This window comes from Oncorhynchus mykiss, chromosome 6 (assembly GCF_013265735.2).
Source record: "Oncorhynchus mykiss isolate Arlee chromosome 6, USDA_OmykA_1.1, whole genome shotgun sequence".
NCBI classification, from domain to species: domain Eukaryota; kingdom Metazoa; phylum Chordata; class Actinopteri; order Salmoniformes; family Salmonidae; genus Oncorhynchus; species Oncorhynchus mykiss.
The window spans coordinates 99,406,145-99,417,532 of NC_048570.1; the positions used below are offsets into that span (position 1 = coordinate 99,406,145).

General features: G+C 41.9%; 1 protein-coding gene across 1 annotated transcript; it reads left to right on the forward strand.

Annotated features, from left to right (window-relative positions):
- The first annotated feature begins 308 nt into the window (after positions 1 to 308).
- On the forward strand, positions 309 to 6,119 carry p24b (membrane protein p24B). Its single transcript, NM_001124409.1, is given in 3 exon segments — positions 309 to 560; positions 923 to 1,168; positions 5,283 to 6,119. Coding segments are annotated over 3 exon segments (624 nt in total). The 5' UTR covers positions 309 to 416; the 3' UTR covers positions 5,517 to 6,119.
- Positions 6,120 to 11,388: the final 5,269 nt, after the last annotated feature.

An 11,388-nucleotide genomic window follows, 5' to 3' on the forward strand; every position in this document is an offset into this window, starting at 1 on the left:
GCCTCTAGTAGCCAAAAAAATATTTTGACATAGACAGCGTCATTGATGGCTTCCACCATTTTAACGTAGTCAACTGGGTGGGGCTTCCAACTTTATTGTCTGATCCCTCCTAATGACCCTATCATATCCAAAAGCGTCATTGGGAGAGATCGGCCAATCGCGAAGAAAAAAAATACTATTTCAAATTGAGATCTTATCAATGGTGCTTTCTGTGCGCTCAGACGCCAAAATAGGAACAATATATGCTTTCTCTATCGTTCTCTATGGGTGGGAGCTTTCCAAACTTTTTTTTTTTTAATTTTTTTTTTATATCTCCCTGTCATCACATGAACATTGAAGAAGTGACTGGTTGCGACTTCAACTGTTTGTTGTAGCTTTCATTTGTAACCACATTTTCATAGCATTTGTCCTACAGAATGCGTTCCCTTGGACTGTGTAGTTTGATGTTGCATGTGATCGTTGTTTGTTCCACGGAGTTGACGTTTGAGTTACCTGATAACGACAAGCAATGTTTCTATGAAGAGCTCCAGAATGGAGTGAAGTTTGACCTAGACTTTCAAGTAAGTGATTCAATACGTGTAGTTATGATGCCATTTCCCCATATGGTTGAGTTAGTTAGTGCATTGAACTGCTTTATCTGATCCCATGCTCTAATTGTCCCTTCACACTCACTGGAAGAATGCACAAAAAGATTTTGCAGTTTTGAAACCTCAGTAAAAGTGCAGTTACTGTGGTTATACAGCTCTCTAACTGCAGTTACACTGCAAAATTACTACTGTAATTAAAACGTATTTTGGAAGCAGTATTTGCAGCATACTGCAGTTGTACTGCACTCTGACTGCAGTCTTTTTTCGTAAGGGCTGAATTACTCTAAATGTGTTTCCTTACCATCATCCTAATCTTTCCATGTTGTATATACCAGGTGATTGCAGGAGGGAACTATGATGTGGACTGCTTTGTAACAGATCCAGTGAACAACGTCCTGTATCAGGAGAGGAAGAAGCAGTATGATAGCTTCTCTCACACCACCACTATGAAAGGAACCTACAAGGTCTGCTTCAGCAACGAGTTCTCTACCTTCTCCCACAAGACCGTCTACCTGGACTTCAGGTCTGGAGAGGAGAGACCCCTACTGCCTGACATGAACAGAGACACAGCCCTAACACAGGTAAAACAATGTTAACTATATTCAACTTTCATTATATTACATATGCATTTGACTGACACAGGTAAGATCAAATCCAAATCAAATCAAATGTATTTATATAGCCCTTCGTACATCAGCTGATATCTCAAAGCGCTGTACAGAAACCCATCCTAAAACCCCAAACAGCAAGCAATGCAGGTGTAGAAGCACGGTGGCTAGGAAAAACTCCCTACAAAGGCCAAAACCTAGAGAGGAACAAGGCTATGTGGGGTGGCCAGTCCTCTTCTGGCTGTGCCGGGTGGAGATTATAACAGAACATGGCCAAGATGTTCAAATGTTCATAAATGACCAGCATGGTCCAATAATAATAAGGCAGAACAGTTGAAACTGGAGCAGCAGCACGGCCAGGTGGACTGGGGACAGCAAGGAGTCATCATGTCAGGTAGTCCTGAGGCATGGTCCTAGGGCTCAGATCCTCCGAGAGAATTAGTGAGAGCACACTTAAATTCACACAGGACACCGAATAGGACAGGAGAAGTACTCCAGATATAACAAACTGACCCTAGCCCCCCGACACAAACTACTGCAGCATAAATACTGGAGGGGTCAGGAGACACTGTGGCCCCATCCAAGGACACCCTCGGACAGGGCCAAACAGGAAGGATATAACCCCACCCACTTTGCCAAAGCACAGCCCCCACACCACTAGAGGGATATCTTCAATCACCAACTTACCATCCTGAGACAAGGCTGAGTATAGCCCACAAAGATCTCCGCCACGGCACAACCCTAACCCATGTAAGATCATAATATAATACTATATACAGTGTATTCTGAAAATATTCAGACCCCTTGACTTTTTCCACATTTTGTTACAGCCTTATTCTAAAACTGACTCACCCCCCTCCCAATCTACACACAATACCCCATCATGATGAACCAAAAGCTGTTTTTTAGAATTTTTTGAAAATTTATTCTAAATGTTAAAAAACTGATATCACTTGTGACCCGATTCAGGAAACTAGGCGTATGTCGCAAGTCACGACTTCACAGGAGGCTGTTAGAATGTAAAAAATGATTTATAAAAATGTGTTTTTTTGGCAGAAATGCCTTCTCAAACATGTGAACTTTCATGTGCCTTAATATCAAAGTTGTATGCCATCTGTAAATACAAATACAATTGTTAAATTACGAGCCTAGTTGGTTTAGCCACAGAAAAAGAGCGCAACCTTCCCGCTAGCCTTGATTGGCTGAGATAATGAGTGGGCTGGACATGCCGAGAGATGTTTGGATTGGTCTGCCATATAGCATGCGTTTGTCTATTGGAGCTGGTCAGTATGTCTAGGTAATCATGTCAAACGCTGCTTTTTTGGGGGGTTAGCTACCTTCAGATTCATGCAGGGTAGTAACGTCATGACGTGAGTTTACAAGTTTATCGACTTTCAAAGCAGAATTACTTTCCCATTGTTTCCTCAAATGCAGTGTATGATATACCATTTTGTAGCTCTGAGGCTCTACTTTTATCCAATGTAAAAAAACAAAAATTCAAATGTTGCTACATAAGACCGAATCCAGGTGGTGAGTCACATTTACCTAAGTATTCAGACCCTTTACTCAATACTTTGTCGAAGCACCTTTGGCAGCGATTACAGCCTCAAGTCTTCTTGGGTATGCTACAAGCTTGGCACACCTGTATTTTGGGAGTTTCTCACATTCTTCTCTGAAGATCCTCTCAAGCGCTTGTCAGGTTGGATGGGGAGCGTTGCTGCACAGCTATTTTCAGGTCTCACCAGAGATGTTTGATTGGGTTCAAGTCCGGGTTCTGGCTGGGCCACTCAAGGACATTCAGGGACTTGTCCCAAAGCCACTCCTGTGTTGTCTTTGCTGTGTGCTTAGGGTTGTTGTCCTGTTGGAAGTTGAACCTTTGCCCCATCTTGAGGACCTGGGTGCTCTGGAGCAGGTTTTCATCAAGGATCCCTCTGTACTTTGCTCCGTTCATCTTTCCCTCGATCCTGACTAGTTTTCCCAGTCCCTGCCGCTGAAAAACATCCCCATAGCATGATGCTACCACCACCATGTGTCACCGTAGGAATGGTTCCAGGACGTGACGCTTGGCATTCAGGCCAAAGACTTCAATCTTGGTTTCATCATACCAGAGAATTTAGTTTCTCATGGTAAGAGTCCTTTAGGTGCCTTTCAGCAAACTCCAAGCGGGCTGTCATGTGTTTTTTACTGAGGAGTGGCTTCCGTCTGGCCACTACCATAAAGGCCTGATTGGTGGTGTGCTGCAGAGATGATTGTCTTTCTGGAAGGTTCTCTAATCTCCACAGAGGAACTCTGGCGCTCTGTCAGAGTGACCATTGGGTTCTTGGTCACCACCCTGACCAAGGCCCTTCTCCCCCAATTTGCTCAGTTTGGCCGGGCGGCCAGCTCTAGGAACTTCTTCCATTAAAGAATGATGGAGGCCACCGTTTGCTTGGGGAACCTTCAATGCTGCAGACATTTTTTTGTACCCTTCCATGCACCATCAACTGTGGGACCTTATACAGACAGGTGTTTGCCTTTCCAAATCATGTCCAATCAATTGTATTTACCTCAGGTGGACCAATCAAGTTGTAGAAACATCTCAAGGATGATCAATGGAAACAGGATGCACCAGCTCAATTTTGAGTCTCATAGCAAAGGGTCCAAATACTTATGTAAATAAGATATTTCTGTTTGATTTTAATACATTTGAAAAAAATTCTAACCTGTTATTGCTTTGTCATTTTAGCGATTTTAGAATAAAGTAACATCGCAAAATGTGGGGAAGGGGTCTGAATACTTTCCGAATGCACTGTGTATATAAAAATACAATATAAACGCAACAAGTAAAGTGTTGGTCCCATGTTTCATGAGCTGAAATATAAATCCCAGAAATGTTCCGTACGCACAAAAAGCTTACATCCCTGTTAGTGAGCATTTCTCCTTTGCCAAGATAATCCATCCACCTGACAGGTGTGGCATTCAAGAAGCTGACTAAACGGCATTATCATTACACAGGTGCACCTTCTGCTAGGGACAATAAAAGGCCACTTTTAAAATGTGCAGTTTAGTCACACAACACCATGCCACAGATGTTTTGAGGGAGCGTGCAATTGGCATGCTGACTGCAGGAATGTCCACCAGAGCTGTTGCCAGAGAATTGAATGTTCATTTCGCTACCATAAGCCGCCTCCAACATCGTCCAACCGGCCTCAACCACAGACCACATGTAACCATGCCAGCCCAGGACCCCCACATCCGGCTTCTTCACCTGCAGGATCATCTGGGGGGGGGTTCCTGAGGAGTATTTCTGTCTGTAATAAAACCCTTTTGTGGGGAAGAACTCATTTGGATTGACAGGGCCTTGCTCCCCAGTTGGTGGGCCTGGCTGCCAAGTGTGTGGGCCTATGCCCAATCATGTGAAATCCATAGATTAAGGCCTAATGAATTTCAATTGACAGATTTAATTTTTATGAACTGTAACGCAGTACAAGTTTTGAAATGATTGGTTTTATATTTTTGTTCAGCATGTGAATCTAATAATCTAGATATCTATGCCATTTTATATAACTAATAAAGGTAAGATCACTGACACCAGTACAGTAGATCACAGAAGACCTAGCTGGAAAGGTACTTAGAGGTTCGCTGCTCTTAACGACGTGGGTCTATTGACACACACTAGCGCTGCATTCAATTGGAATGGGTTGAACCAAAACGGTCCACAGGATGATAAAAGCCACCCACAAGTTATTATTTTTTTTTCCCACATATTGTGCAGGACTTTTATTTTGACGAGGTAAGCAGGGAGGAAGTGGGTCAGTATGTTGAAAAATAATTGTATTTAACTTCTGGCTTCCCAGCTAATTGTTTTTGTCCAATCCAATTGAAAGCAGCGCTAGTGTATGTCACTAGATCCGTGTTGCTAAGCGCAGCTAACCTCTAGGTACCTTTGCAGCTAGGTCCATCCAGAAAGCATCCCTTACTCCTAGAGCTATATATGACTAACTCCACCCCCTAGGCACTTGACATATGTAGATGTGAACGCAATGTTGTTTAAATTGCAGATTGCCCCTCTAAGGATGTATTAATATTAATCTCGTCTCTTCTCCAGATGGAGTCGGCCTGTCTGTCCATCCATGAGATCCTGAAGGTAGTGTCTGACTCTCAGACCTGGTATCGGTTAAGGGAGGCTCATGACCGCATCAGAGCAGAGGACCTCCATGAGCGTGTGTCCTATTGGTCGATAGGAGAAACTATAATCCTTTTCACTGTCAGCATTGGACAGGTTCTCATTCTCAGGAGCTTCTTCAGCGACAAGAAGGGCAGTGTTGCAGCCAACACATAGGTCCCACCATATTATTATATATATGATACATTCTATAATACTGGGTTAGTGTTTCAGCCAACACAAGATATTGTATTATAGGTCATCTGCAACTAGACTGTAACCTACCTTCATACCCCACAACAAACTGTAGTCCTATACAGTTATATTAAGACTCTAGCTTGTGGATTCTAGCCTCTGAAAATGAAATACTGTGGTTGCAACAGCTGTTTAGTGATTTCAATCAAACGGTTAGCAACCTAACACATCTGTGGTACACCAAGCCTTTATTTGTTTTTGTCTCAGTGTACATCATTAATTTGTGCTATGACATTAATTTATTGTGTGTAAAACATTTTGTTTGTCTGTCTCGCCCTCTCTCTTGTACACAGTCACACACACCATAACCCCACAATTTGATTTCCATTTGAAATTCTATTTTCCCTTTCCTTAACCCCAACCCCTAAGCTTAAAATAGCCTTTGTCCTTGTGGGGATGTGGTAAATGTTCCCACATGGGAGAATTTTCCTTGTTTTACTATCCTTGTGAGGACTTTTGGCAATTCCTGGGCCACTTGAAGATAGGGGTGTGTCTTGACTATCATTAAAGTCAATAATGTTATATTATCAATTCTCTGTGTAATTATTATGTGATTAAACTTTAACTAGAAAGTCGGGGCACCACGGGAAAATGTTGTTTAAAGAGTTACTATTTCCCGGATTTAACTCTTCAGATATTTTAATATCTTATCGATTAATAAAGTGACAAATGTATTAATACCTCATCAGTCATATTCTGAATGTTTCAAAATCCTTGGATATCTGCTTGAACCATAGCATAAATTATGAATCCGCTATATACATATTGGCTTATTTATTTAGTAATTAAATAATTACATAAACACAATGGTTATTGGTTACTAATGCAATGAAAAGTCCCTAGTGGACTTAGCCCAATATGACGGCTTGGTAGACAATGGAAAGGGGTGGGGACAGATAAAGAGCAGGAAAGACAGAATGGACCCACTACACACAGTTTAACTATGCTCATGTAAATGCTAATACTTTGCACATGAACAGTCGCTCATTCGGAAGGAATTACAATTTATATATTTACGCCTGTATATCTCTGAAATCGTCAGTCCGTCTGCTGGAGAGTCAGTTGACAGAAAGTCTCTTGTTTTGTCCACCAGAGATCAGTCTTTTGTAGTTGTAGGTCTGTTATAATGGGTTCGTCAGGTATACCAATGGTCGTTCGATAGAGAAATGTTCTCCAGAATGCATCTTTCAGAGTACCACCCGGTGGTTCTCGGTCACGTTTACCAGACTAAAGTATTTAAACAGCTGCAGATTGAATGTTCCTGTGTAGTAGTATTCGGTTTTGTAGATTTCTTAGAGCTCTCTGGTCTATAGAGTAGTAACCATTTCAACATGTAGTTACAGTACAGCTCTCTGGTCTAGAGTAGTAACCATTTCAACATGTAGTTACAGTACAGCTCTCTGGTCTATAGAGTAGTAACCATTTCAACATGTAGTAACAGTACAGCTCTCTGGTCTATAGAGTAGTAACCATTTCAACATGTAGCTACAGAATAACGTTGTGTCGTGGAAATTTCCTCTATTTACCAAATCATGGGAGCAAACCACAACACAAGTCAGAGTTAGTTATCAAAGTCCATCTTTAATTATATGAGCTCTATCACAACCCTGTGACTCAGATAAATTCAGTGTCTCTCAATGAATTCTCTGAGAGCCCCTTCTGCCTTGCAACTGCGATCCTTTAATAGCAAAGAACACACATAGTCAGACAGCATAGACATAATAAATCGTTCAGCTTTGTCTCCTTACTCAAACCCCAGAACCATAAACCAATCCTCCATATCAACAGGCATATATCAAATTGTCATTTAGATACAACCAACTCTAAATACAACCAATCCTGGACAAGCTCACGGAGAGGATAGAATGATTCCAGACACTGCCATCCCCGATGTGAAAAGTAGGGAGTGAACTGGCACACAGACACAGTGGAGCAAAAGATATGTTTACACATGATGACCCCTTGACCTCTCCCCTCTCTGCGGCCCATGCAACTTAGTCTTGACATAGAACAGATAACTGCAACCTCGCCACAGTATTATACAAAAATACCATTCTGATGAGAAGTAACTTACAAACATATGATGAATATAAAACATCTTACCTATGTTACCAACCAATTCTGATTATTCCACAACAGTTGTCAGTGTAAATAACAGTAAAGATGATGAAGTGGTGGTGAGGGGATGGATTGTACAACTCAGAATCCCTTTGTCAGTGTAAATAAACAGTGTATTGGACATCACCCGGGGAAAATGTTTTGATACATTGATTTAGCTTGGAGTTTGCGCTTTTGGGACTGTTCCATTGGATCCATTGTTTTAGACACAGCTCATGTACAGTTGAAGTCAGAAGTTTACATACACCTTAGCCAAATACGTTTAAACTCAGTTTTTCACAATTCCTGACATTTAATCCCGGTAAAAATTCCCTATTTTGGGTGAGTTAGGATTGCCACTTTATTTTAAGAACGTGAAATGTCAGAATAATAGTAGAGAGAATGATTTATTTCAGGTTTTCTTTCTTTCATCACATTCCCAGTGGGTCAGAAGTTTACATACACTCAATTAGTATTTGGTAGTATTGCCTATAAATTGTTTAACTTGGGTCAAAGTTTTTGGGTAGCCTTCCACATGCTTCCCACAATAAATGTGGTTAATTTCGGCCCATTCCTCCTGACAGAGCTGGTGTAAGTAAGTCAGGTTTGTAGGCCTCCTTGCTTGCACACACTTTTTCAATTCTGCCCAGAAATGTTCTATAGGATTGAGGTCAGGGCTTTCTGATGGCCACTCCAATACCTTGACTTTGTTGTCCTTAAGTCATTTTGCCACAACTTTGGAAGTATGCTTGGGGTCATTGTCCAGTCAGGAAGCTTTAACTTCCTGACTGATGTCTTGAGATGTTGCTTCTATATATACACATAATTTTCCTGCCTCATGATGTCATCTATTTTGTGAAGTGCACCAGTCCCTCCTACAGATAAGCACCCCAACAACATGATGCTGCCACCCCTGTGCTTCACGGTTGGGATGGTGTTCTTCGGCTTGCAAGCCTCCCCCTTTTCCCTCCAAACATAACGCTGGTCATTATGGCCAAACAGTTCTATTTTTGTTTCATCAGACCAGAGAACATTTCTCCAAAAAGTACTATCTTTGTCCCCATGTGCAGTTGCAAACCGTAGTCTGGCTTTTTTATGGCATTTTTGGAGCAGTGGCTTCTTCCTTGCTGAGCGGCCTCTCAGGTTATGTCGATATATGACTCGTTTTACTGTGGATATAGATACTTTTGTACCCGTTTCCTCCAGCATCTTCACAAGGTCCTTTGCTGTTGTTCTGGGATTGATTTGCACTTTTCGCACCAAAGTACGTTCATCTCTAGGAGACAACGGTATGACGGCTGCGTGGTCCCATGGTGTTTATACTTGTGTACTATTGTTTGTACAGATGAACGTGGTTCCTTCAGGTGTTTGGAAATTGCTCCTAAGGATGAACTAGACTTGTGGAGGTCTACAATTATTTTTCTGAGGTCTTGGCTGATTTATTTAGATTTTCCCATGATGTCAAGGAAAGAGGCACATAGTTTGAAGGTAGGCCTTGAAATACATTCACAGGTACACCTCCAATTGACTAAAATGATGTCAGTTAGCCTATCAGAAGCTTCTAAAGCCATGGCATAATTTTGGGGAATTTTCCAAGCTGTTTAAAGGCACAGTCAACTTAGTGTATGTAAACTTCTGACCCACTGGAATTGTGATACAGTGAAATAATCTGTCTGTAAACAATTGTTGGAAAAATGACTTGTCATGCACAAAGTAGATGTCCTAACCGACTTGCCAAAACTGTAGTTTGTTGTCAAGAAATTTGTGGAGTGGTTGAAAAACTAGTTTTAATGACTCCAACCTAAGTGTATGTAAACCTCCGACTTCAACTGTCAACCCTCAGTGTAGTTTCATTATCTAGGCAGCAGATGGCAGTACCTGCATGGTGGACTCCAAGAATCAAACCCAGCTTTTATTATTTTTATTTCACCTTTATTTAACCAGGTAGGCAAGTTGAGAACAAGTTCTCAATTTACAATTGCGACCTGGCCAAGATAAAGCAAAGCAGTTCGACAGATACAACGACACAGAGTTACACATGGAGTAAAACAAACATGCAGTCAATAATACAGTATAAACAAGTCTATATACGATGTGAGCAAAGGAGGTGGGAAGGGAGGTAAAGGCAAAAAAAGGCCATGGTGGCAAAGTAAATACAATATAGCAAGTAAAACACTGGAATGGTAGATTTGCAATGGAAGAATGTGCAAAGTAGAAATACAAATAATGGGGTGCAAAGGAGCAAAATAAATAAATAAATTAAATACAGTAGGGAAAGAGGTAGTTGTTTGGGCTAAATTATAGGTGGGCTATGTACAGGTGCAGTAATCTGTGAGCTGCTCTGACAGTTGGTGCTTAAAGCTAGTGAGGGAGATAAGTGTTTCCAGTTTGCACAGTAGAAAAATGCTTATTGAAATTTTCAATTATGGTGGATTTATCAGTGGTGACAGTGTTTCCTATCTTCAGTGCAGTGGGCAGCTGGGAGGAGGTGTTCTTATTCTCCATGGACTTTACAGTGTCCCAGAACTTTTTTGAGTTAGTGTTGCAAGAAGCAAATTTCTGCTTGAAAAAGCTAGCCTTGGTTTTTCTAACTGCCTGCGTATAATGGTTTCTAGCTTCCCTGAACAGCTGCATATCAAGGGGGCTGTTCGATGCTAATGCAGAACGCCATAGGATGTTTTTGTGTTGGTTAAGGGCAGTCAGGTCTGGGGAGAACCAAGGGCTATATCTGTTCCTGGTTCTACATTTCTTGAATGGGGCATGTTTATTTAAGATGGTTAGGAAGGCATTTAAAAAAAATATCCAGGCATCCTCTACTGACGGGATGAGATCAATATCCTTCCAGGATACCCCGGCCAGGTCGATTAGAAAGGCCTGCTCGCTGAAGTGTTTCAGGGAGCGTTTTACAGTGATGAGTGGAGGTCGTTTGACCGCTGACCCATTACGGATGCAGGCAATGAGGCAGTGATCGCTGAGATCTTGGTTGAAGACAGCAGAGGTGTATTTAGAGGGCAAGTTGGTTAGGATGATATCTATGAGGGTGCCCGTGTTTAAGGCTTTGGGGAAGTACCTGGTAGGTTCATTGATAATTTGTGTGAGATTGAGGGCATCAAGTTTAGATTGTAGGATGGCTGGGGTGTTAAGCATGTTCCAGTTTAGGTCGCCTAGCAGCACGAGCTCTGAAGATAGATGGGGGGCAATCAGTTCACATATGGTGTCCAGAACACAGCTGGGGGCAGAGGGTGGTCTATAGCAGGCGGCAACGGTGAGAGACTTGTTTTTAGAGAGGTGGATTTTTAAAAGTAGAAGTTCAAATTGTTTGGGTACAGACCTGGATAGTAGGACAGAACTCTGCAGGCTATCTTTGCAGTAGATTGCAACACCGCCCCCTTTGGCAGTTCTATCTTGTCTGAAAATGTTGTAGTTTGGAATTAAAATTTCAGAATTTTTGGTGGTCTTCCTAAGCCAGGATTCAGACACAGCTAGAACATCCGGGTTGGCAGAGTGTGCTAAAGCAGTGAATAGAACAAACTTAGGGAGGATGCTTCTAATGTTAACATGCATGAAACCAAGGCTATTACGGTTACAGAAGTCGTCAAAAGAGAGCGCCTGGGGAATAGGAGTGGAGCTAGGCACTGCAGGGCCTGGATTCACCTCTACATCGCCAGAGGAACATAGGAGTAGTAGAATAAGGGTG